The sequence below is a fragment of the Pristis pectinata genome, chromosome 1 (assembly GCF_009764475.1).
Source record: "Pristis pectinata isolate sPriPec2 chromosome 1, sPriPec2.1.pri, whole genome shotgun sequence".
Taxonomy (NCBI): Eukaryota; Metazoa; Chordata; class Chondrichthyes; order Rhinopristiformes; family Pristidae; genus Pristis; species Pristis pectinata.
In genome coordinates, this window is record NC_067405.1 from 67,793,757 (window position 1) to 67,819,872 (window position 26,116).

General features: G+C 38.9%; 1 protein-coding gene across 5 annotated transcripts in view; it reads left to right on the plus strand.

The window, feature by feature from the left end:
- Positions 1-26,116, plus strand: part of raph1a (Ras association (RalGDS/AF-6) and pleckstrin homology domains 1a) — a 159,004-nt gene that overhangs the window by 96,650 nt on the left and 36,238 nt on the right. For 2 of the 5 annotated variants that reach the window (XM_052013387.1, XM_052013398.1), the window contains exons 4-7: positions 566-1,113; positions 8,228-8,305; positions 18,367-18,441; positions 24,595-24,672. In XM_052013387.1, coding sequence (XP_051869347.1) covers positions 566-1,113; positions 8,228-8,305; positions 18,367-18,441; positions 24,595-24,672 — 779 coding nt within the window. The remainder of the gene's footprint in view (positions 1-565; positions 1,114-8,227; positions 8,306-18,366; positions 18,442-24,594; positions 24,673-26,116) is intronic. The other 3 variants (XM_052013409.1, XM_052013417.1, XM_052013424.1) reach the window with 3 other exon arrangements.

Below are 26,116 nucleotides of genomic sequence, written 5' to 3' on the forward strand. Positions count from 1 at the left end.
GAGGCATAGCACTGAGATGGATAGATGCTTCCCTACACAGCTTTACATACCTCCAGTTCTCCCTGCTTGTTAGACCTGGGGTCATTCAGTTGCTACTGTCTTGTGGTATGATGTTTATTACTGGGTGGGGTAATAAGCAACTATCTCTATTCATTCTACCTCCCCTTTGTATATTAGCCTGGTCTTCCTAGGCCCCCGGATATTCTACTTATTCCATGTGAGATTAAAGACCACTTTATGATTAAGAAATGTCAGCCTTCCACCACCCCCACCCGCTAGCCCCCCCCCCCCCCCCCCACCAATCATCTATCAGTGTCATGGTAAATGCCCTACTTATTGCAGATTCCTTAAAGTTGCAAGGTTAGAGGAATATAGATTTAAGAGCAGTATCTTTTCTTGGAATGCAAAATGACCATCCTCACTCCAGATAGGACTTGTCCAACCCAGGTACCAGGTTTCCATCCCTGTTGATCAGTGCCAGAAGTCAGCATAATTTCTGATGATCATCAAGGCTTGTGGGGACATCTTTTTTTGCCTAATTTTATATGTGTTGTGTTTCTTTCAGAGGCTCTGAGCCAAGGCGATGGAGTGGATCTGGATGCACTCATGGCAGATCTTTGTTCTATGGAACAGGAACTTAGCAGTATCAGTAAGGAACCTTCCAGACAAGACAGTGTGAAAAAATCTCTCAAGGAGGTGGTACCTGGTAAGATGCACAGCAAAGAAACCAAACCAGCTCAGAAACAATCTATCAATCAAACTACCTCTAAGCAGGGAAGTTTGAAAGGATCTTTAGCCAGAAGCCCAAAATCTTTGCATTCCAACTTTTCTCTGGATGATATCACTGCCCAACTGGAACAGGCCTCCCTCAGTATGGATGAAGCAGCACGCCAGGCCAGCACCATGACACACGATATAAAGCCCACTGTATCCAGTCAACATCGGCGAACGGGATCAGCTGGAACTGTCAGTGATGCAGATATCCGCTCAACTAGTACTTCATCTCGATCCAGTATTACTTCTGCTACATCAAGCCAGGATTCTTTGGACATTGACAAGGTTACTCGACCGCAGGATCTCGATTTGAACCAGCAAGGTCAACCCACAACAGAGGTATTAAAGAGATAATTGCTTCTGTATAGTTTGTTATGCAATTGTGTTATGTGCAAATTTGAATAGTATCCTCATTGGAGAACTATAAATGACATTAGAAAGACAGAGCCAGTTGAGAGCTCGGGCAGCCTGCTATCCTTGGCATATCATGAACTATAAACAAGACCACTGTTTTACCTAATATTTCTCTTGTCACCCTGCTTTTTCTATATCCTGGTCCCTTCAAGTGTGTGCAGTTAAAAAGGATTTTCTCTTTGTTGCTGATTTATATATTTGAATACCCAACTAGCCAGTCTACAATAAACTGAATTAGTCACGGATATAGGAGGTTTGAAACATGGATTTGGACATATACCACAGTTCAGTTCATGTCTGTAAGGTAGGACAATGTTTTGTCTGGAGGTGGCATATCACTTAAATTTGAAGTTTGTATCAGCGTAGTTTATCATGCCTTGGTGTAACTAATGTGTCTGGTTCATCTGTTAGTCTTTGCTGACTGATCTCTGCCTGAATGAGTACAGGGCACCATGTATAATTGCATCATGAAGGGGGAAATCAGCCAGTTTCTAATTCTGATCATGATTCATTAACTTCAGGATGTCAAGCCTGAACTTCAGTCATGATACGCCTATGGTTAATTGTGAAATTACAGAATTGTAGAACAACCCAACATCATAGCAGGCCTTTTGGTCCATTGTAACTGTGCTGGCCATTTGAAACAGCTGTACCTTTGCTCTTTCCTCAAAGACCTGCAGCACCTTCCTTTTCAAGTAAATATTAAGCTCCCTTTGGAAGATTCTGCTAAATCTTTGACCATTACTTAAATCACTTCACTCCAGATCATTTCCAAATTACAAAATAGTATCGAAAAATTCTCTTTTTAGTTCATTTGCTATTTACCTTAAACCTTTGTGCTCTGATTATTTATCCATATGCTGCTGGAAGGAAGAAACCTTTATCAAATCTCTCCTTAAACTTCTCAGTTCTAAAGAGATTAGACCCAGCTTCTTTAGCCTTTCCAAGTTGTTCATTCCTGGTATTAAATGTATTCTGCAACTCCTCCCCCTGTGTCTTTGCTGTCCTCCATAAAGTATGGGGCTCAAGATTGGTGTTCGGCTGGGAACAAGCGAGTGACTTATAAAGATCTAACGTAGTTTCCTTGCATACTTGCATGTAGCAAGACATGGACAAACGTGTCGGCAAAGGCTGGTGTCAGGCAATGACCATCTCCAACAAGAGAGAGTTTAACCACTCTTCCTTGATATTCACTGGAATTATCATCATTGAGCTCCCCATCTATTAACATCCTGAAAAAATGTCCATTTTATAGAAACTCAATGGGATCAGTAACATAAATATTGTGGTTACGAGACCAGGTCAGTGGCAGGGTATCCTTTGGCAAATGACTTATCTCCTGGCTCCGAAAGCTTTCCACCATCTGAGATATGTCAGAAATGTAATAGAGTACACATTTGCCTGGTTGAGTGCAGCTGGAAGAGTACTTGAAGCTGAAGATCATCCAAGTCAAAGCAGCCTACTTGATCAGCACACTATCAACTTCCTCAAACATTGACTTTCTCCATCACGAACCATTATTAGCATGCACCATCCACAAGATGCATCATAGCAACTTGCCAAGGATTCTTCAACAGCACTTATACCCATAACTTCTACTCCCTAGTACAATGGTAGCAGGGCACATGGAAATGTATCGCCATTCCTTCACTACCCCAGAACTTCCTACTAATACCATCAAAGGAGTACCTTCATCACTCAAAATGCAGATGTGCAAGAGGACATCTCATCAAGCATTTTCTTAAAGGGAAATCAGAAATTAACGATAAATGTTGGTCTTGCCAACAATGTCCACATCCTGAGGTTCTTTTAAAAAAAGAAAGTTTGCTACTACTTTCTCACTGTTTGCTAAATTCTGTTTTGTATCATCTGAGTACATTGAAAAACATCTTGCATTCCCTGAACTAGATCTTTTGTTTATTTCAAAAAGTACAATGATTCCTGGTAGTGAACCCTGAGGGTCCCTACTGAACACTTCCCTCTAGCCTGAGAAATATGCAGTCACCATCACTCTTTGCTTTCTGTCCTGTAACCAGTTTTCAGTACACAGAACCATTGCCTAATTAATCCCATGGGCTTCAGTTTTGCTAACAAGCCAAGTTTCTGGTAACTTGAAAATCCAAACACATCAGCCACATAACCTTAACAAAAAACTAAGCAGTGCCACATCTTGTAATTCCTTTTTTGGGGGTTCAAGAACATTCAGCACTCCATGCAGAAGGAGATCAATTACTTAAGGAAAAAAATTGAACATGGGTGCAGTTGGTATGAAAATGTATAAACACTGACCAAGCATTGCTGCACCATTACTTCCTGTGGTAACAGTACATGTGAAGCTGTTCACCATGACCTGTTTTCTTTGAGCTGTGTTCACAAGAGTGTAGACTGTTCGCATTTATATTCCTTGGAGTTTAGAAGAATGAGGGGTGACCTTATTCAAATATATAAGATCCTAAGGACAAGGGCTGGTGATTTGTGAACGTAATTCTCTTCAGAGCAGCAAAACTGAAATTGGATAGTGAAATGTCCTGTCATCTCTCTAGTACACTCCATGAGCATGAAACTTGAAAGTCCTGTTAATTGGAGTCACAGATAATATAATCACTTTATCCTATATTGTGCTGATTTTTTTTAAAGCAAGAGATTCGTCATTTAAAATTATGATAATTTGATCTTTTACCTTGAGAGAGAAAGGCAAGGAGAAAGAATTGATATGTTTCGTTGTGAAACAATCTGCTTTGAAAGGGGCATGCTGTACTTGTGCACCACTGTTTGCAACAATATTGAGTAAACTCTGCTTCATTTGCAGACTAAACTACTCTGTAGTGATCTTTACTATGTCTTGTAATTTAAGCTGATCCCGGCCACTTCAAGGCAGACTGAGTGTTGTGCTCTAGTTTATTTGCCCCCGAGTCACTTGCTTTCAGCAGAGAGGAACATCAGATTTTAGATTGAAGTCTAACTAACTGCTGATTTTGTATATTTTTTTAAATTTCCCTTTCCTATCCAGAAGGAATATGTCTTCTGTAATATTTTTGTTCATCCACTTAACATCAAATACATCCTGAGGAGGAATAGCAATTTTTAGATGCAGAATAAAGATGTATCAAATAATGCCTAGGCAAGTCCACTGCATTTTACCTTTTTAAAAATTACTTCAATCTGTCAATTTGTTTTTGGTCCAAAATTTACCTTGTTATTGTTTATGGAACCTGGCTGTGTGCAAATTATCTGTATTGTTTTCTTGTGTTTATACCTGGGCAATATGTGAGAACTTCATGGGAATCTGTTGAATGACATGTAGAATACAATGTGCGATCATTGAGTTGAATACTTATATCCTTATTTAATGTGACTAACTAACTTTTGTTTGAAGAGAAGATAATTTTCAAAGTCCATGTTGTGTAGAATAACAGAAATTATAACGTGTTAGTCCTGACAACTTGAAGGGCCTTTATTCTCAATGTGATCATTAATCTGAATCACCCTTTCACTTCATTCATTATCTTGTCCTTTCTACTCAACAAGTAATCTGGGCAAAGAAAAATCCAATTCTACCAAAGGAGTTTGAGAAATTGAAAACTGCTTATAAATTTTAAAAGTCTACAATCTAAAAATGGACTTGTAGAAGTGACTATGATGTCATTACTTTGACACAAAATTGGTAAATCTACACCTTTAGGAGGAATATTTCTCTCCTATAAACTATATATGGCCCATACCAACTTGACTGGGCTTTAAACCCAGTGAAATAACCTAGCAAGGTACTCAGTTGCATCAACCTCTAGAGCAATGGTTAAAGAAGGCAGTCTATCACCACCACTGGGCAATGAGCTGAACAAACAAAGACTGGCACAACCTACATCCCGAATATAAAGTTTAATAAATGTCAGTGAGGTCTCTTCATTCGAATTCTGCCAGTGCACTCCTCAGTCTGTCAAAGATGTATGGCGACAACATTAGCAACATGGAGCAAAACCTTGGTAATGGTGAATGAAATAGAAACACTTGCTGCTATCTTGTTGGCTTGCAAGCATTAAACTCTTGCCCAACAGCAAAAATTGTTAGTAATATCTGACTAAATTTCCACTGAGGTTTGAGAGGAAGGCAATGAATCTAAATTAATATCAAGTTACAATTCCAAAGTATTTATTTGGTTTATAGTCCTAGACAGTAAACAGTGGCTGAATACATGACTACAAATTGTATCACTGCCTAGTCTAATCTTACTGCCCAATGTCCATATTGTCTCTATACTGTGATCAAGTGTTTGAATCCATGTTGATTTTCCCCCTCCCAGCATAGTACACAATGTTGATTGTGGCACTTGGGTTGAGATTAGTATAATGTGAGGCAAATTGGGAACCGATAAGGGACCTCCTTAGCTATTGATTAAGCTGCTGTGTATTTTGTCAGATAATATATCAGAAATTTGAATTGAACATGACTCTGTCGAGCTGTTGTGTCTCCAGTCTCCTGGCCAACCATGCTGATACTTGGATAAAAAGTAAGTGCTGAGGAGAGTTTGAAACACTTGAGATGATTCACTGTGTAGAAATCAAGTTTTATGCTGAATTATTGGGTCATTAATGAGATTTATGCCGGATCTTTGGGTGTTTTGTGAATTGGAATTGTGCACTCTGCAAGGGAGTCACAGGAGCAAGTTTAAGAATAAAGAGAAGGTTTAAGAAGCTTATTCTTAAACTTGCACAGGAGCAAGTTTAAGAATAAAGATAAAAATCACCTGAGGATGATTTTTGTGGTGAAAATAATGCAAGAAGATGGTGATAGTGAATAATGTGGGAAAAATTAGGGAACTTGGTTAGATATTGAAGGGGATTTGCAATTTGCTTTGTCGCATGTCAGAAGGCTATCAAGACTTTTCTGGTCCTGCAATCTCATTAATAAGATTAGGTACATTGTCAAAGGCAGACTTGTAAAGTAAGAGAGAGTAAATGACTGCTCAGTTGGATTGGTCCATTCAGGGCCAACAGAGACGAAATACCATCACACTGGCTGTACTCCAGTCCAGCTCTGGTAATTAGCAACTGTGAGGCTTTGGATTACTGCCACAGTTTGAAAGGAGTAAATATGTGGGGTAAGGGATTCCAACCTCTATGATACACCCAAGAAAGTTGGGCTGTTTTCCTTGGAGTAAAATGGATTGAGAGGTGATTTGATTAGAGTTGTATGAAGGTATGATGGGTGTATTACTGTGAATGAAGAGTATTCCCGGATGGTTCAAAGAGCAGGAGGTGAAGATTTGATGAAGGGCAAAGATAATGGGATGTGAGGATAAACTTTTTTACATGAAGTATGGTAATGATCGAGAACTCTGATTCACTGAATTAGTGTGAATTGGATCAATCCAAAGAGAATTAGAAAGGCAATTGAGGGAAATTAACCAACTGGCTGTGGAGAAAGAGCATGTGAATGGGACTGAATGGAATACTCTGCAGGGAACTGATTTCATCTCCCTCTTCCCTTTCTATTGCCATCTTTAGTCATTCCCTACCATGCCTAGTAGGCCCCCACTCTTTCACTAGGCTGTCTCCACTCTCCCTCCCCAGAATGGCAGGGCTATTGTATGAGGGGAAAAAACTGGGCCAACTTAGCCTGTTTTCTGTGGGGTTCAGAAGAATGTAAGGGAATCTTACCGAAAATGCACAAAATTCTGACAGGACTAGATGGGATGGATGAAGGGAGGATGTTTCCTTTGTTTGGGGCTGTCAAGAACCAGGGGTCACAGTCTGAGGATATGGGTTGAATACTTAGGATTGAAAAGAGGAGGTTTCCTCACTCAGAAGGTGGTGAACCTGTTAATTCTTTGCCACAGAAAGCTGTCACTGTATTTAAGAAGGAATCTGATACATTTCTGAGCATAAATCACTAAGGCATAGTTGAAGAGAGCAGGAATATGTACTCTGATAGAGGATCAGCCATGTTTGTATTGGATGGTGAAGCAGGCTTGAAGGGCCAAATTGCCTACCTGTACATTCCATTTTCTAACGCTCATTCATCCCCGCCCTTCTGTTTTTCCTTATTCACTTACTCTGTCAGGATGCTGCCTGCATGCCATCCTCATTTAATAAGAGTTTTGCTGAGGAAACCAAGGATTTTTGCGCCTTGGATTTGTTCATCACATATTTGCATTGTTGAATTTCTCATTTGTTTTCCAATGTATTCTGATATTCTATTTTCACTGTGTTGAAAATAAGACATTAAGATCTGCCACTGTCTTCCTTAGAGTATATCCCAAAATTGATGTAACTGGAATGCATAAGCATTTTCTGGAAACAAAATACACAGAACAAAGATAGGAATGTTCCAACCATTTGTTTTATTCACGGGTAAATAATGCCAGTGCCTTTATTTCATAACAGTCCCCAGGGAAGTGAGAACTTTGATTCTCTGCATGGAGCAGACAGATGGCTGGCAATAAATTAAATGATATCATGGTGCCCACAGTGGATATACGAGCTGAAGACGATGAAGCTATTCACATGTCCACCCAGTAAATTGGGGGGTGTATTCTGCAAAGGAAAGGTGTTGCAGAGATGTAGAATATTAGCATCTGGGATATGAGATGCAAAATTATGGAGGGGCATTCCGATGCGTGAACTGGTCACTTTGCCATGAAAACAACAGTGGGCTGAAATCTGGAATATAAAATCTTAGATAAATGTGTCTTTTATGTTTGTGTGATGCCCACAATTGAGTTAGTGTAAGGCAAATTGATTGCACTTTGTTAACACACTTTAGAATTGCACTACAAGATCTAAGAAAGAAATTTTTGGTATGCTTTATAGATTTATAGGTATGTAGTTGTAAATATATAACATGATTGACTCATGGTTTGTAGCATTCTCATACAAATGCATGCTTGTTTAAGGAGCATCTGACCAATTCAGTAATCATTCCTTTTCCTTCTCCTCTGCACCCACAGTGTAAAGAGTCTTGATTTGTTTCCTTCTGCATGATTTTAAACAAATTTTCCTTCCCTGCCTTTTTCCATTCCTTTTCCCTTGCACCTCCACAGCATGTTCCCTCGAGTCGCCACAGTAAACAGGTCAGACGCCATCTTGACTTTATGGAGGAAGACTTGGAGCTAAGGACTGTAAGTCACTGTTGTAGTGTTTATACATGGTGTTTCCACAATTTTCCTTCCTTGCATGCATTTGCTTTTTCCACACTGTCCCCAGCTTACATTATGTGCTATTTCACACTGCTCCTATCTTGTTATGGTTCTCATTTAAGTAATCAGTAAACGGTGATCAGCATCTGAAAGAGAAATTCACAATTTTGATGTTAAAAAAATGCTTTCTCAGGCTCACGTAAAGTAAAACCCTTTTGGGTTTAGAGAGCCACAACATTGACAAAAATATAGAACTTTGTACTGTCAAATAGAGCTGTATTCTCAGAACCACAAACATCCCTTTGTTTATTCTATGGAAGTGCATAAATGTAGAACATCGAGTTTAATCTTTCAGAAGAGTTACCTGAAGAAACCTCACAATTGACTTGGATTTCCATTTCAGATTGCTAATACTCCTGGCTGCCGCCTTCACCTATGCATCTCTAATTTAGGTTTACAGATGAAACGTGGCCACAGAAATCCTCAGCAATAAATTCATGACTTTAGTAAGGGGCAGGAGAGAAAAGTAGCCCACTGCCATAGATAAGTAAAAAATGTTTGTAGCAGAATTACTTTTAATGATTATATTGTGTTATTTAATGAAGTGGCATGCACACCTAGGATTTTGTTATATAGCTAATAAAGGATAATGTGAGCATCTTTGCACTGTGGATTTGCCATTGATAATCAGTCATCTTTACAGTTTTATTGGTTGTTATCCCAAATTTGCTGCTGTTGTGCAATTTCAGAGATCCAATGCTATAATTTCCACCTGATAGCAGCTTGTTTTGTGTCTCAGATCACTGTTTCGTAGCCAAAAATGTAACCCCTTTTTCAGTGGCTTGGTCCTATGAGGCAAGTCCAGTTCAGTGGAAGTAATGTTCCAGCTGTTCCCAACTGCACAACCTTTCCTGATTAGTGTGCTGGGAAGCAGTGCTATTGTATCAAAATAACTCCTTGCTGTATTACATTGTAAAGAAATGGAGAAACAGACTCAACCTATCTTAATTTCTGAATTGCTATTTATATAAAATACTGCAGAGCAAGCACTGATTTCATTCAGCATCTCAGTCGGAACCACTAATCCTTCAATTTAAACCCTATGAGAGTTAAAGATGCAAATTGGAACAAATCCCAAAGCCTTTTGTAAAAGCCAGGTTCAGTAGAGATGTTTTCTCCCATCCCTGTAACAATTTTGTTCGGTATAGTGATGAAAGCCACTATTTGCTGCTTAGCAACAGTTTGCAACCATAAAGCCAATTTTTAAATGTGCCACAATTTAAAGAGAGGCTCTTAAATTATCTCCAAACATAAATTATGATGAGACTTTTAAATTAGTTTTTGATTTATCATTTACTTGATAAGTATATATTTTTGTTTTCTTCTCTAATGACTACAATGGATGATACCCACTTGGGTACCTTGCCTAAGGGACAAGGTTACTCTTTGAAATTGATATCATTAAAGCCAAAACTCAGCCTTGTCGTGTGTGTGTGTGTGTGTGTGTGTGTGTGTGTGTGTGTGTGTATATATATATATATATATATATATATATATATATATATATATATATATATACACACACACACACATACACATTTTATTCAAACAATATCAATTTGCATTTATAAAACAATACTATTGAAAAACATGATAAGAGCATAACAGGCAAAAAAAAAGCTATAAAGACAAGGATGAAAAGGTTGGCCTTTAGGATCATCTGAAGGGAGGGGTTTCGGGAGAAAATTCCAAATCTTAAGGCCTCAATGGTTGTATCCATGACTTGCAGTGACTGGAAATGGAAAATTTGGAGAAACACCAAATACTCAGGGAAATGGATGGAATGAGAGGTTGTTGGTGGAGATGACAGAGACAATGGGTGAAGCCAATATGGCTTTGAATATGAGGATGAGAATTTTAAGTTATACTTTTGGTGGACTATACCAGGGGCCAATGTAGGTGAGTGGGCTCACTGAGGATAAGTGAGTGTGGTTTGGCATATTTATGTAGGGTAGAATAAAGAAAGTCAACCAGTAAACTATTGGAGTAATTTAGTCAGTAGGATTTCCCTAGATAATTACCGTTTTTGATCAGTTCCTCTGGCCTAGAGACAGAGTTGATATGCTCTGAATGTGATGAGCCACCCCACTTTAGGTCAAGAACCTAACCTGAAACCTTTCTAGACTGTATTATTGGTTCTTTTTTTGCTTTTGCACTTAGCTACTGAATCTCCAAAGGAAGCTTGGGAACAGGTTTTATTTTGGTTTCTAGTATGACAGCGTCAAGTAATTTGTTTCACGTGCAACTTTGGAAGTAAGCCTGGACTTTGGGAAATGATGGCAGTTCATTTTTACTGGTGCCAACCAATGATGCAGGAGCCAATGGGTCAAGAAACACCAGAAGAATAATGTATTTACTTTTTGAAGAAGCATAGGTGAAGTGTCAAGTTTCATTATTCAAGAAAAAAATAATAAAGATGAATTAAAGATGAGAAGTGGTGATATGATGAAGTAAAGCCAGGATTAAATATTAAAATACTGCATATTGCAGGCTTGATGGAATGTGAAGGACTTTTTTGAGGTCCTGCACAAAAATGAGAATGTGCAAAATATCTGCTTAACATAGGAAATAAGAGCACGAGTAGGTCATTCAGCCTCTCAAACCTGCCCTGCTATTTAACAAAATTATAGGTGTTCTATCTCAAACACCATTTCTTGCCTTATCTCAATATCCCTTGATTCTTTTAATATCCATAAACACCTGTATTCAACATAATCAATGACTGACTCTCCACAAGCCTCTACTGGCAGAGAATTCCAAAAATTCACCACACTTTGAGTGAAGACATTTCTCCAGATTTTAGTCCTAAACAACCTACCCCTTGCTCTGAAACTGTTACCCATGTTTCTAGATTTCTCAGCTAGGTCAGGTGAAGATGACTCCAGGTGTTGTCTCACCAAGGCCCTATACAATTGCGGTAAATATCTTTACTGTTGTAATAATGGTGAGTTTACCATTTGCCTCCCTAATTGCCTGCTGCATGTCCATGTCAGCATTCAACAATGTGCACAAGAAAGCTCAGGTCCCTTTGAACATCAACAAGTTCTAATCTCTTGCCATTTAAAAATACAAGGCGTTTCTCCTTTGCCTACTAGAGCGAGCTTCCATATTGTATGCCTTCTGCCGCGTAGTTGCCTACTTGACTTGTCTATCATCCCTTTAAAATCACTTTGCATCCTTATCACTAATCTCATATTTACTCAGTTTTGTGTCTTAGCAAAATTGGAAATGTTAAACTCCTCAGCCAAATCATCAATGTAGTAAGTGAAAAGTTGGGGACCTAGCATTGCTCCCTGCAGTACCCCCATTGGTCACAGCTTGCTGACCTCAGAAGGACCAGTTTATTCCTTTAGTTTCTATCTGTTAATCAACTCTCAAAATGCAAGTACATTGTCCAAAATGCCATGCACTCCAACCTTGTCCAGCAACCTTCCATGTGATATCTTAAACCTTCTGAAAATCTAAATACACCACATCCACTGGTTTTCCCCCTCATTTACTCTGTTAGCTACATCTTCAAAGAACTCTCTTGATTGGTCAAACATGATTTCACTTTCATAAATCTATGACTCTGGTCAATCAGATTGTTAAGTTTCCAAATGTTTGATATCACATGCTTGATTACAGTTTCCGGCTGTTTCCTACTACGGATGTCAGGCAAATAGATCAATAGTTCGTTTTCTCTCTCCTTCCTTTCTGAAATAGTGGGGTCACATTTATCATTCACCAATCTACAAGAACATTCCTCAATCTGAAGAATTTTGGCAGAAGTACTTTCTATAGCACCTCTTTCAGAACTCTAGGAATAAACCATTAGGTCCTTGGGATTTGTAAATTTTCAGATTAATTAATTTCTCTAGTAGTATTTTATTACCATTATTATTATTATATGTCTGTCAGAAGGATAGAATAGTAGCTAAGCACTACCATTCTATCCCTCCTATCTTTTTTTTATATATTGGTGGGAGATAAGCTAGTGGAATTCTGAAGAGAGATTTTGTGAAATTTTTGTGCTCTGTTAAAATAATTTGGGCAAATTTTCAAGAGGAATTTTGAAAATGACTTCAAATTGATTATATTGCAGAAAGAAGGAGAATGCAGGAGGTCAGATGGGTGGCAGATGGAAGCTGAGTACATTTGAAAGGGGAGGTAGATGGTTGGAGAAAGAAATTAAGAGAGATAACCTGTGTAGTAGGACTGGGGTGCTGGTGACAGTTCTAGAATTTTGCCCTCGGAGCCCGCTGTTACAATAGCCGTCTTAAAAAGTTACTCAGCCTCGGCAATTGTAAGGGCACAACCTGATTGGGAGCAGGGTGATAGCCATATGGCCGCTCCCTGCTGGATCTGCTACGATGGGTCCAGCTATGTAGCTCTTAAAAGGTCCGCAAAAGATCCATAAAATGAGTGCGAATCATTCGATATAATGGAAATTAGAGGATTTCGTTCGAATCATTTAATTGGCCATTGTTGCTGTAGAGGCAGATATTGATGATTAAGTTTACCATTGCCTACAATGTGCAGTACAGCTCTTGGACAATTAAGTAAAAGGGCATTCAAAGATCAGACTTGGCACAAAGCTTGTGGCCTAGCAGGCAGCAGTAATCCCTGCTCTCCTACATACTTTTGAAACGTGGACTGCCAACAGCAGCCATCTCAAGGCACATGAAAAATAACACCAATGCCTTTTCCATAAAATCCTCCAAATTCATTGGAAGGATGGAGCAAGCTAAAGAAGAGTGTTCCAAAGATTTGTGGCTCGCTGCAAGAAAGAACTTAACCTCATCTGTTTTAAGTTGGTGAACCCTTATTTTTAAAAGGTTGGTGAACCCTTATTTATCTTGTAGATGAGCATAGACCTAATTCTATGTTCACCTACAAGAAGAATCATCCTCTCCAAATCCACCCTGTCAAGATCGCTCAAAATCCTGTATATTTCAATCAAGTCTTTTGTTGTTCTCTCCAGCATATGCAAGCCTGGCCTGTTCAGCCTTATAAAATACCCTGCTCATTCTAGGTATTAGTCTGGTAAACCTTCTCTGAATAGTTTCCAACTTATCAACATCCTTAAATAAGGAGATCAATACTGTACACAGTATTCAATATATGGTCTCACCAATACCCTTCATGTAAAGCTTAATCTTAATTCTCCTAACAATAAACAATAACATTCTGTTAGCTTTTCTAATTACTTTCTGTACTTGCATACTAACCTTTTGAAAATCATGTACTAGTGCACCCAGATCCCGCTACACCTTGTCCCTTTGCAGCTTTGTCTTGTACTCTTATCTTTCCTTCCATATTTTTTGCTACACTTGTATTCTGTCCAATTTCCTGATCTGCCACCCATTCTTTGAGCAATGATATGCTTTATCTTTAAGTCTGATACTAATTTTAATTCTTGTAGTTAATCGCAGATGGTGGTCCTCTCTGGAATTTTTATTTCTCATTTTGTTTTTATAACCGTATCTAATGAATTTAGTTTCCCCTCTTCTTCAGTTTCTTCGTCTTTCTTATTAATAAAGCATTTAAGGCATTCCTTTACTATGAATCTTCATCTTGCAGTTGAACTGGTTTTAAGAATTTGGAGCAGATTGAAGTGATCATTGGCTTCCATGAATAATCCAGGCAAAACGCACAAAAATAAAGGGTTGTGTCTCTGTGGACCCTCTCAGTCCATTGCATCTCATTCAAGTACCGTCTGAATTGGGGTGCTGAAATCAATTGTAGCAGCTTAGTTGAGCTTTAGTAACTCAGTGTGAACTCAGGAACTTCTTAGTGCCTGATTGGACACTGCTCTTAATTATCTGACTTATGAAGGAAGTGAAAGTTGGCAGTTTTCTAAACTTTCAAATTAAATCACAACTTATTTCGAAAACTGAAATGTTGTGAAGGCAAAGATTTAAAGGAGTTGGTCCTAATGCCTGGGTTATAACCTTTGTAATCTGACCAAGCACATAAAATCAAATATCATGGGGCTTCTTTATCATCTGATAAAGGGATGGAGGAACATAATTCGATGTGGTCAAAAACTAACGCAAGGGTGGCCGAGTGATAACTCTGTTATGTTGCCTTCTTAATAGTATTCTGCGCATTCTGTTATTTTATATGGAACAGTTTGAACTTTGCCACACATATAAAGTGGAACTTCTGAACTAATGAGGAGCTGCACTGCATGTTATTTCCATCACAGAGGCTGACTATAGTAAATGTACAGAATTGTCCAAGTAGTGCCACAGATTTATGTACCCAAGCTGTGAAAGTTGAAGTACAACCCATCCCTAACCACAGAATGTACTAGTAAACTCATTAAAGGTGTGGGAGATGAAAATTATTGTGTGGAGCAAATACTTTTCATTTGGGGTTGTCTCACAGTGTTGGGGCGGTCTTAATGCTTTACCTTGAAGTGGTGATGGTGGACATTTTCTTTAAATTGCGCATTATGGTTTTATATAACTGAGTGGCTTGCTGGACAGTTAATAATCAAAAACATGCTGTAGTACCACACAGGCCAGATCAGATAATTGGAGGTTTCCTTCTACAAAGGAATCATTGAAATATTTGAGTATTTACAACGATCTGACAGCTTGGTAGTAAGTGTTACTGATTTTATTTTAAATTCTGATTCCCAAATTGATGCTGAGATTTAAATGATGTTCTTTGGATGATTGGTCTAGGAGCATAAATAACAGTGCCATGCCCCTTATTATAGTGAAAACATTACTTTGAGTTTAACCTGCATTTTATCATGAATGTATTTTCTGCCTTCCTTGATTAAACTAGAAAATATTTCCTTTCCAAACACTAAAATGACTTCTTTTTGACTATTCTGAAATTGAAAAGTCATTGCCTCTGTGCTGTGCAGTCCTGTAGTCCTATTGTTCAGACCCAATTGCTTTTCATTTATTTAAGGAGGGTAGTGTGGATAAGCAAGTTAATTACAGCCTATGAGCCTTGCATTAGTGGTAGGGAAATTACTGGAGAGAATCCAAAAGTATAGGGATGTACATTTTGTGGGCAAATCCTAGCTCACATTTAATTGAGTTTATTGAGGAAGTAACTAAGAAGATTGATTGAAGGCAGGGCATTGCATATTGTCTGTATGGATTCGAGAAAGGCATTTGACAAGGTCCTGCACGGTAGGCTGACCCAGAAGATTAAGGCACATGGAATCCAAGACAACCTGGCCGAACGGATCCAAAATTAGCTTGGTGATAGGAGACAGAGGGTAGAGGTAAAGGGATGCTTTTCTGATTAAAAGTCTGTGACCAGTAGTGTACCACAAGAATTGGTGCTGGGATCCTTGTTGTTTGTGTTATGTGTAGATGACTTGGATGTGAATGTAGGAGGTATGATTAGTAAATTTGCAGATGATACAAAAGTTGGTGGTGTTGTGGATTGTAAGGAAGGTTTTCTCAGGCTACAAGCAGAATATAGATCAGATAGAAAGTTGGATGGAGCATCGTCAGGTGGAATTTAATCCCAACAAGTGTGGAGTGATGCATTTTGGTAAGTCAGGTTGAGGTAGGACAAATACAATAGGACAATGATAGGGCACTAAGGAATGTTGATGAACAGAGGGACCTTGGGGTTCAAGTCCATAGGTCCCTGAAAGGTAGGTAGAATGGTGAAGAAGGCATATGGCATGTATGCCTTTGTAGGTCGGGGCATAGAATATAAAAGTTGGGAAGTTATATTGAACTTTATAAAACACTGGTTAGACCACACTTGGAGTGTGCAGTTCTGGTCACCACACTATAGGAAGGATGTGGTTGCCTGGAGAGAGTGCAGAGGAGGTTCACCAGATGGACTTCTGTTATGGGGAGTGATTGGTTAGACTGGGCTTGTTTTCCCTGGAGTGAAGGAGGCTGAAGGGTGACCTGATAGAGGTGTATAAATTTATAAGAGGCATAGATAGAATAGATGGTCAGAATCTTTTTCCCATGGTAGGGATATCAAAAACAAGAAGCACAGGTTTAAGGTGAGAGGAAGGAGTTTTAAAGGGAATCTGAGGAAGTTTTTTTTCACAAAGAGAGTGGTTGTCAACTGGAACTCACTGCCAGAGGAGGTGGTGGAATCAGATACAAACAACAATGTTCAAGAAACATTTAGACGTACTTAAGAAGGCAAGGCATAGAAGGATATGGACCTCAAGCTGGCAAATAGGATTAGTGTAGATGGGGGGGAAAAAGTTGGCATGGATGTGTTGAACTAAAGGGCCTGTTTCTGTGTTGTACATCTGTGTGACTCTATGCAATATATAGGATTAAGCGTTAACTTTTATCAATTTGCCCCGTCACTTTTGGAATAGGTGTTGGGTTCTAACTGGTTTGCAGTGTTAAGCGTTGACCATAATCTCTCCTCTTTGCAGTTCCTGGAAGGGTAGAGTGGAAATTGTGGGCAATGGGCAAATAGAGCTTTTTTTTTAGCTTGTAACAATTTTAGACTTTTTAAAACTAAATCTGATGTCGAGAAAACAGTAGTCTTATTTACACTGTCTTTGCCTCCACTGTTTAATCAAAACTCTGAGGAGTGTTGTGCTTATCACCACTTCGATCAATTAGGTTATGAGCTTGTATGTCGAAACTGAATTCTGAATTAACTATTATTGCTTATTGGCTGTTACTTAATGAAGCTATGAAAGGAAAAATACAAAAAAAATTACATGTCACAACCTTTGGCTGCAGCTTTGTATAATTTTTTCAAGTCTTGTATACAGTAGAATTTTAGCCTCATTATTCAGTTTTACTTATGGCTTGGCAGAAAAACCAGTTCAAAGAAAAAATGGTTAATTATTCAACCTCTGTGCAGTCAGTTTATCTCTGCAGGATAAAGAGGGGTTCTGATTTTTTTAATTGTGTTTTTGTGTGTTTCATAAACGGGGTAAATGGTCTGTTTCTATCTTTCCCATAGCTTGTTTCTGTTGCAGCAAAAAGACGCAAACTAATTTGAATCTTGGAGCTAAACATCAGAAGGGATGCTCTGCATTGAGCATTTAGAAAATAATTGTGTAATGTGAAGTAAATTCCTAAGTTATGATATATTAAATGTAGACTATTAGTTTTCTCCATGGTGTATAAATGTTTTTTGGAAAATGACTTAATTTCTACCCCCCCCACTATCCCTCATCACAAAACCTTATGGTGATTCAACACTACAATTATCATTTGGCCCAGGGATCATTCCTCGAGTGTCCATCGTATTAACATCACCAAAGCATTATAGTTGAACACCTTATTCACTTGTTGCAATTTCCACCAAAGACTTTTGGATGATGATCCCAATCCCTTCTCAGTAATAAAAATGCCTGTGCCTAAAACAAGTTCTTATGCTACACATGAAATATACATCTCAAGTTAGACAATCTGTGTTCTACAGCTTGTAGCACTCAGCCTGTGGGTAAGCCAAAATAAATATTGGGGGTTTCTCACAGGCACTTGACTAATGAGTGTTTTTCATTATTGTTTTAAAAAAGGTACACCAGTAGATGGAATTACATCCCAGGTAAATGCAGATTGTTCATATTTGAGAACTGTATCCTAACGGCCTCCAAATGAGCCACCAATATACTCAAATCTTGCTTCCGTTGGGAACAATTATTTTGTGCTCCTTATATTCAGGGGCAGTGGAAAATGACAGTCTTTGAAACATTTGCCAAGAAATGGACTCCATCTTTTCTTTTCCAAAATAGGTCTATGACCCTCTAATGTACTTCCCTGAATAAATGTAAGGCTGAATTTGAATCTTTATTGGAGAGGTGCTAAGTATTACATAATTCTGTTATATTCTGGTAAAATGTATGTTGAGTGCACATGATGTTTAAGGAATATATGAATGAATGTGTTATTAAAAAGTTGATATCAAGTAGTTTGCTGCTGAATTGCTTTTCTGTAATGAGTAGATTTCTTTTTATTCTATGCTTGCACACTTCATTTTTTTATCACTGCACTGATTTATTTCTCTCTTTCTTTATTTCCTGCAACAAGCATTCCTATCTGGACAGGGAAACGTCAATCATTTTGAGAAACATAGCTGGGAAACCTTCTCATTTGCTGACCAAGGTGAAGCGTATCTTCCAACCTGCATGTGATGAAACCCTGTAGGTAGAATGAATAACCCTGTGACTTGTCGCCATCCCATGCCCTCCTTAATATACAACCTTCAAAGAATCCTTTGATTTCCCATTTCCTCAGTCTCTTGCAATATATTGATCAAGCTCTTGAGACTGGTTATACCCAGCTTGTGTTCCTGTGTCTCCACCAGTAATTGGCTTATTTGTTAACTCTTCCTGCTTGTGACCTACCCTTTCCTCCAAAGATGAATGTGAAGCAGGTTTTGTCTTTTTGTATTTATGCATTTCAGAAACTTGCTACTTAATTGGGTAACTGCATGAAAACATCATGAGTACCTGCATGCAACCCCCTTGCAACCTTTAAGTGCACTCTCTAGATAATTCAGAAAGGAAGTTTCCCTTGGCCTTTGTAATCTCTTCAGTCTTTGTTTTGCCATTCTGTCAACTTATGTTAAATTATGTGCGAGTTAACAATACCAAGGAAATGACGATATGCACTACACTGATGAAAAGAATCAATGTCCGGCCAATATTTTGCAGCATCATTTATATTCAAAATAAGCTTAGCTGACCATTCACATTCTGTGGAATTTATTACTGCTAACAAATTTAATACACACTTAGCAGAGCCTAATTTTTATGACTGCTGGAGAATTTTATAATTTCAAAGCTTGACTGTGGCGAAGATGTAGACTGTGTTTATTTGGTTTGCCTTGTTTTGCCAGTTTTGGAACACAAAATTGGCAGATTTTGTATGAAGTTGTACCAAAAACTTCAATACTGATGGCTTCAGAAACCTGAATCCATATGGAATGTGGTTGAGCAAATATTTGACATTTCCTGACAGCTGAAATTACTTTTTACTTTTTAGCCGTTGGAGCAACTCAGTAAGGTATCCCTAATGAAATTTAGAAACCACATGAATTTTCACTCAGTTATGTAATTGTTTGCTTCCCATTCCATTTCTTATTTAGCAAGATTCCCTGTGAAGTCCTTGAAGATCGAGCATTATAAAATAGATCCAGTGGCGCTAATGAGTATTCATTGATTATAGAAGTTTTAACTCAGATATATATGATAGATCCAGAACCAGCTGCTTTTCTATTTAAGCAGCCGACATGGCTTTCTTGATTGCCTTTTGGGTAAAGGCATTGTGTTCTACTGTAGTAGACAGTTCAAAAGTTCAGGTTTGACTCCAGGTACGTAATGAGTTAGCTGATACAGCTGGAGAACAGTTCTGATGGATTAACTGGGCAAGACTAATAAAAAAAAATCAATTGGATCTTCCAAATTTGCTTAAAAAAAAGGTTGCACGTGTCAAGGTATCAAGTGAGATTAAGACTTGGCTCAGCCCTATCAACCCTGTGGATACATTTCAGGATGAGGCATCAGAGGATAGCCAGTGGCTATGGATACCTGCAACAAAAGTTAAGACTTTCAGCCATAAGGTGGTTGAGGGAGAGAAGGAAATACAGAAATTGCTATGGCACAGAAGGCGCCTTTCCCTCTTGATGACTCACCTGACCACCATATGAGCATCAGTGCACCTGGAACCCACATTTTGGCTCCAGGATAATATCCAAAGCAACTAAAATTGATTTGAAAGCTCTGCATGGAAATCTACTGAGGACATCTATTTTTTGAAAATTGTTTTGTTTGAGCAGAGTTTGTTAATAAAGCTGATTGCTCGAAATAGCTGTCGTCTAGTCTCAGTTGACCTCTATTGAGACAGCTATTGGTAGTTAGTTTTAGAAGAATTCTACTGCATATACAGTTGATTAATTTGTATTACTGGACAAGGGAATGAAGTGCTTCAAGAGGCCGGTCATGGCATACATCATGCCATTCCCCCCCCCCCCCGACAACCTCGACCCACTGCAATTCATCTACTGCTGAAACAGGTCTATGGCGGATGCCATCTCCCTGGCCTACACTCATCTCTGGAGCATCTGGACAATAAAGACACCCATATTAGACTATTGTTTATTGACTACAGCTCCACCTTCGATACTATAATTCCAAGCAAGCTCATCTACAAACTCCTTGATCTGGAACTCAACAACACCTCCCTCTGCAACAGGATCCTTCACTTCCTGACCAACAGACCGTAATCAGTAAGGATAGGCTGCAACACCTCCGGCATGATTATTCTCAACACTGGTGCCCCCAAGGCTGCATCCTCAGCCCCTTACTTTACTCCCTATACACTCACAACTGCGGCGACTGCATGGCCAGATTCTGCTCTAACTCCATCTACAAGCTTGCAGATGACACCACTGTAGTGGGCCGAATCTCGAATAAAGATGAGTTGGAGTACAAGGAGGAGATAAAGAGTCTAGTGGCATGGTGTCATGACAACAACCTTTCCTTCACTGTCAGCAAAACAAAAGAGCTGGCCGTTAACTTCAGGAAAGTGGGCAGTGAACACGGTCCTGTTTCCATCAATGGTACTGAGGTCGAGAGGGTTTAGAGCTTCAAGTTCCTAGGAGTAAACATCACCAATAGCCTGATCTGGTCCAACCACGTAGATACCATGGCCAAGAAAGCACACCAGTGCCTCTACTTGCTCAGGAAGCTAAAGAAAGTTGGCATGTCCCCTTTGACCCACACCAATTTTTATACATGCACCATCGAAAGCATCCTATCCAGATGCATCACAACTTGGTATGGCAACTGCTCTGCCTGAGGCTGCAAGAAACTGCAGAGACTTGTGTTTGCAGTTCAGCACATAACAGAAACCAGCCTCCGCTCCCTGGACTCTATCTACACTTCATGCTGCCTTGGGAAAACAGCCAATGTAATCAAACATCCCACCCACCCCAGACATTCTCTCTTCTCCCCCCTCCCATCGGGTAGAAGATACAAAAGCCTGAAAGCACGTACCGCCAGGCTCAAGGACAGCTTCTATCCTGCTGTTTTAAGACTATTGAATGGTTCCCTAGTACAATAAGATTGACTCTTGTTCTCACGATCTACCTCATCATGGCCTTTCACCTTATTGTCTGCCTGCACTGCACTTTCTCTGTAACTGTAACGCTTAATTCTGCATTCTGTACTGTTTTCCAGCGTAATACCTCAATGCACTGATGCAATGAAATGATTTGTATGGATGGCATGCAAAACTCACTGTACCTCGGTACATGTGACAACAGTGAACCAATGTACCTATTTTACCATAGCATGCGTGAATAGAGATTTTATAGATCAGATTTTGCCATTTTAACATTTTCCTTTTCAAGACCCTCACCTGTCTTTAGGAGGCTATTAGGTGCTTGACAAATCTCTAGACAGCTCTCCTTTCCTTGTTCCCTTTCATTTCATTATGAAGAAGTGCTGCTTTGCTGGCTTAGCCACAATTAGAAACACATCAGAAGAGAATTTTTCCCTATCTTTAACACAAGGGCATCCAGTCAGGAATCCCAGAATTTTTAGGTGAAAGGTTAGCTGGCTGAGGCATTAACATTCTTCTTCCTTGTATAGGTGATGTTTGATCTGTGAGTAACACCAGAATTTCAGTGTTTATATCACAGTTTTCACTACTTTCAGCATTCTAAATGAGCAAGCATTGTTACCTATCCCTCCTCATCTTCACCAGCCAGCTTAATGGAAATAGTCTAAGCCAGTATTAATTTACCTAACCTTGCCCCACTATTAAGGCTAGCTGAGCTGATGATAGGACCACATGTTGGGGGAGCAGGGATTTGTTAAATGACTAGGGTAAGTGGATTAAGGCAAGTTTTATATTAGGGGTAAATGTTTTGGTTAGAAAACTGGGATAGTCATCTCCAGAGATTCTGTGATTGTTAGCACAGCGGGATTTGAGCATTTGCATTTCAGTTTTCCTGACGGACTGATTTTAAGTTTTCCAAACTATACCATTGTCTGAAATTAAATTTAAACAAGAAGTAAATTAGGTTAGATTTAGACAGTGCAATTAGCTATGTGATTGCACCAGCTGTTTGACTAGTAAGCACTTGCAGACAGCTGGTTGTTATGCTTGGAAGGGGGTCTGTGGCTGGAGTTCTCCAGAATTTAGCTACTTTTAGAATAAGCTGTCATTTTTGAAGCTGTTAGACACCATCATCCATCATGTTGACTGATTTAGGTGCCTTGGACTTCTACAACACTAGACCTGGCTCAGAAGTCAGCTCCAGGGTGCTGTAAGCTTATCTTTACAGCAAACATTTCCCCCCATTTACTCTCTGAATGGTATGCAAGACAAGTTTTTCACTGTACCTGGATACGTGTGAAAATAATAAACCAATTCCAATTCTTTGCTTTTGACTCGTTAATTCAGGAAGGAGTAGGGTGGATCCCCTAGTGGATTAATAAATAAGGATGATTGTTGATTTATGTTCAGGTTATTTGATCTTAACTAGATGACTATAGAGCTGCTAAAATGGGCATTGCCTTCCTTGTACAATGTCTATTGACTTTGGTAAGGAGGGATATGGAAGCCCAATGAAGAGAGGAACGAGCTCAGTTGTATTGCACCCATAATCAAAGAGTATGCCAACACACAACAAATACTTCTGCAAGGTATTAAAAAATGATTGCCCATGAAAATCGATCCATCATAAAACAATTCACTTAGAGGAAAAGGGGAGAAACTTACCAAACAAATCTTTGAAGTTCTGTGGGTTGTGGTCTCTTTCCATAGCCAAAATCTTTGAACTGGAAAAAAGTTTTAAAATGAAGTCCCTATGAATCAACTATGTGAACAGAAAATCTGAAATACAAATTTTAAATTGCAGTATAAAATGACATGGGCTTCTGTTTTGTGAATATTTTTAAATGGTGAAATTGTATTCTTCTCTCTTGCTACCTAGTCTTTCTTGTGTCCTCTCTGCACTTTGCTAGTTCTTCTCAGGGCAACCGGTGACGCCGCTGCCTGGTTGTCCTTGCAGGAATTCTGCCTCAAGGGATGACAGAGTCCCACCTTTAATCCTTACACAAGACAACCCTAATCAACGACAGATAGTCAGAGAAACCCCCTTTGCACTTTTTTTTAAACTCCAGGGTCGATAGGCTAGCATTGTAAACACTTCAAAGATTACAAAAAGGATGCATAGAAATATCCTAGTGTTCTGATCATGGTTAAATTGTCGTCTTACCTTATCTGTTTGGTACCTGAAACTTGTTGACGAATCTCATTTATTCTCCTTTGAGAGTTGAGATTGGACTCCTTAGAGACTTCTGGTCTCAAGCAAAATGCACAGAAGTTAATAGTATACAATGTCAACATATAAAATTCACATTATGCTACAAACTGCCTGCAGCTGCTGTGTCTTAGTGTCTAAATGGCATGTGATGAATGATTGTCAATAGTTATTTAAAAAAAATTTTTAAAAAGTGGGGAGATTTGATTATTTCTATATGAGTGACAGTGTTAGTGAAGCAATCTGTTGCTGAGGTTTTTATTGTTCTCTGCTCAATTGGGTTCTCAGGTAAGAGCTTGGGTCATGTCATCACGTTTGCAGAGCAGTCTTTTGTGGCCTGGGATTATTCATTTTGAATGGTATATCCCTGAATTATCCCAGCTGTTGCTGTCAGTCATGCATAACAAAGCTGCTTTGAGCCAAAGCTCTGTCATTATACCTTTCTATGCCATACTGGAACATGCAGGTAAGCCTATGTGTGCTGTAAAAGATGGTTTACGTGAAATAAGAATGATGTTTATTTTTAATATCTCATTTTTATTACACATTTGAAAGGCATTTTAAAAAAGAATCAGATAACATAAATATAACAGCTTTTTTTAAAATCTTGAATGTGTATAATTTGGTTAACAGCAATGCAATTTGTTCCCTTGAGGTATTGGTAGAACAAAAGAAAGCACTTTTGCAAAATTTCTCCTGGATAAGTATTTTGTTTCCCAATGTATTTTGTTCTGTAAGCAGGGGAAAGCCTAGAATAAATGTAATAACTACTTGGGAGAGAGTCTGCTGTTCTTCTGTGTCATCCCATTCAAATTCCTGTCTGATGCTGCAAGATTTGGGGATGTTGATTAAAAAGACTCGTAACACAGTTATGGCTGTTCACAGGAAGTTGCTTTCCCCTCTGTTGTCAATTTGTAAGGTGTATTCTGCGAGGAAATTATTGTGAATTGATTTGTCTTAATTTGTTTACTCTGTATTTGCAGGAGGAGCAGGCTGCCAGACAGAAAGCAGAAAAAATCAGGGTGGCATTGGAGAAGATCAAAGAGGCACAAGTCAAAAAGGTAAGGGGTGGTAAAGAGCAATGAAAATATTTCTGGTTCTGAAGTATGAAACAGACAGAATTTTGAAAAGATTCAACAGGTCATTCAGCACTGGCAGAGAAATATTTAACAATGGTTCTTCTCACAGACACTGTAAAAAAAATCATTTGGGGAGACTTGTCTGAAGTCTAGACCCTCTGATTGTGTTTTGGGATTTTGATTTTAGGAAGTGAACTTGAATTAAAATTGAAAATGTAGAAATAAAAATGATATCAGAAAATGAAAAAAAAACTTGGATTATCATAAAAATCCCATTGGTTCATTTGTCCTTTATGAAGGAAATCCACCATCCTAGTGCAATTTTGTCCACATATAACTTCAGTTTCACGCCAATGTAGTTGGCTCTTGACTGTTTTGTTAAATGGCCTTGAAAGCCACTCAGTTAGTCTCCAATCATCATTTTTTCAGGACAGGAATGAAAAAAAAATTGTAATCTCTCATCCAGATCTTTTACCAAGGTCTTTAAATCTTTGGCATTAGGCTATTGAACGTTCAGCAGAGGGAATAGTTACTTCTCTTTGCATCAGAAAAACCATTCATTCTGGGGGAAAAAACTGCTAATGAGGTAAGTTACTATACAAGCAATCAGGGGCCTGGAGTGATAATGCAGGGACAGGAGCTCAAAACCTACTATGGCAGCTGGACCATTCAATGAATTTAATTAACAGGGTCTGGAATCAAAAGTTAGATTTTAGATTGTACCTCAAGATCAAGGATGATTTCCTTCCATTGGCATTCTGAGAGAACTAATGAGGTCAATATGAGATCCCCAGGCTCCACCTCAGGTGGGCCAAGGGTTACTTGGTAGGCTGGCTGGGTGGATATATGAGGTAGTGCTCTCCTTCTGCCATTTTTTCTGGTCTGCTGTGTGCTCCTGGCATACTTGAGGTTCTCAGTGCCAGTCTGAATGCTCCTCGTCCTCCTCAGTGGGGATCTTGTATTTAATGAAAAGGCTTTGAGATCATTTTGTAATATTTCATTTTTAATATAAATGATTTGGATAAAAACGTAGGTGGTCTGATTAGTTAGTTTGCAGATGACACGAAAATTGGTAGAGTTGTGGAGTGAGGAGGGTTGTCAAAGGATAAGCAGGATATAGATCAGTTGGAAGTGTGGGCAGAAATGGCAGATAGAATTTTACCTGGAGAAGTGTGAGGTTTTGTGTTTTGGGAGGTCAAATGCAAAAGTAAAGTATACAGTGAATGGCACAACCCTTGGGAGCATTGATATACAGAGGGATCTTGGGATGCAACTCTATTGCTCCCTGAAAGTGGTAACACAGGTGAATAAAGAGGTAAAGAAGGCATATTGCATGCATGTCTTCATTGGTTGGGCCTTTAAGTATAAAAGTTGCGAAATCATCTTGCAGCTGTATCAAACTTTGGTGAGGCCGCATTTGGGGTAC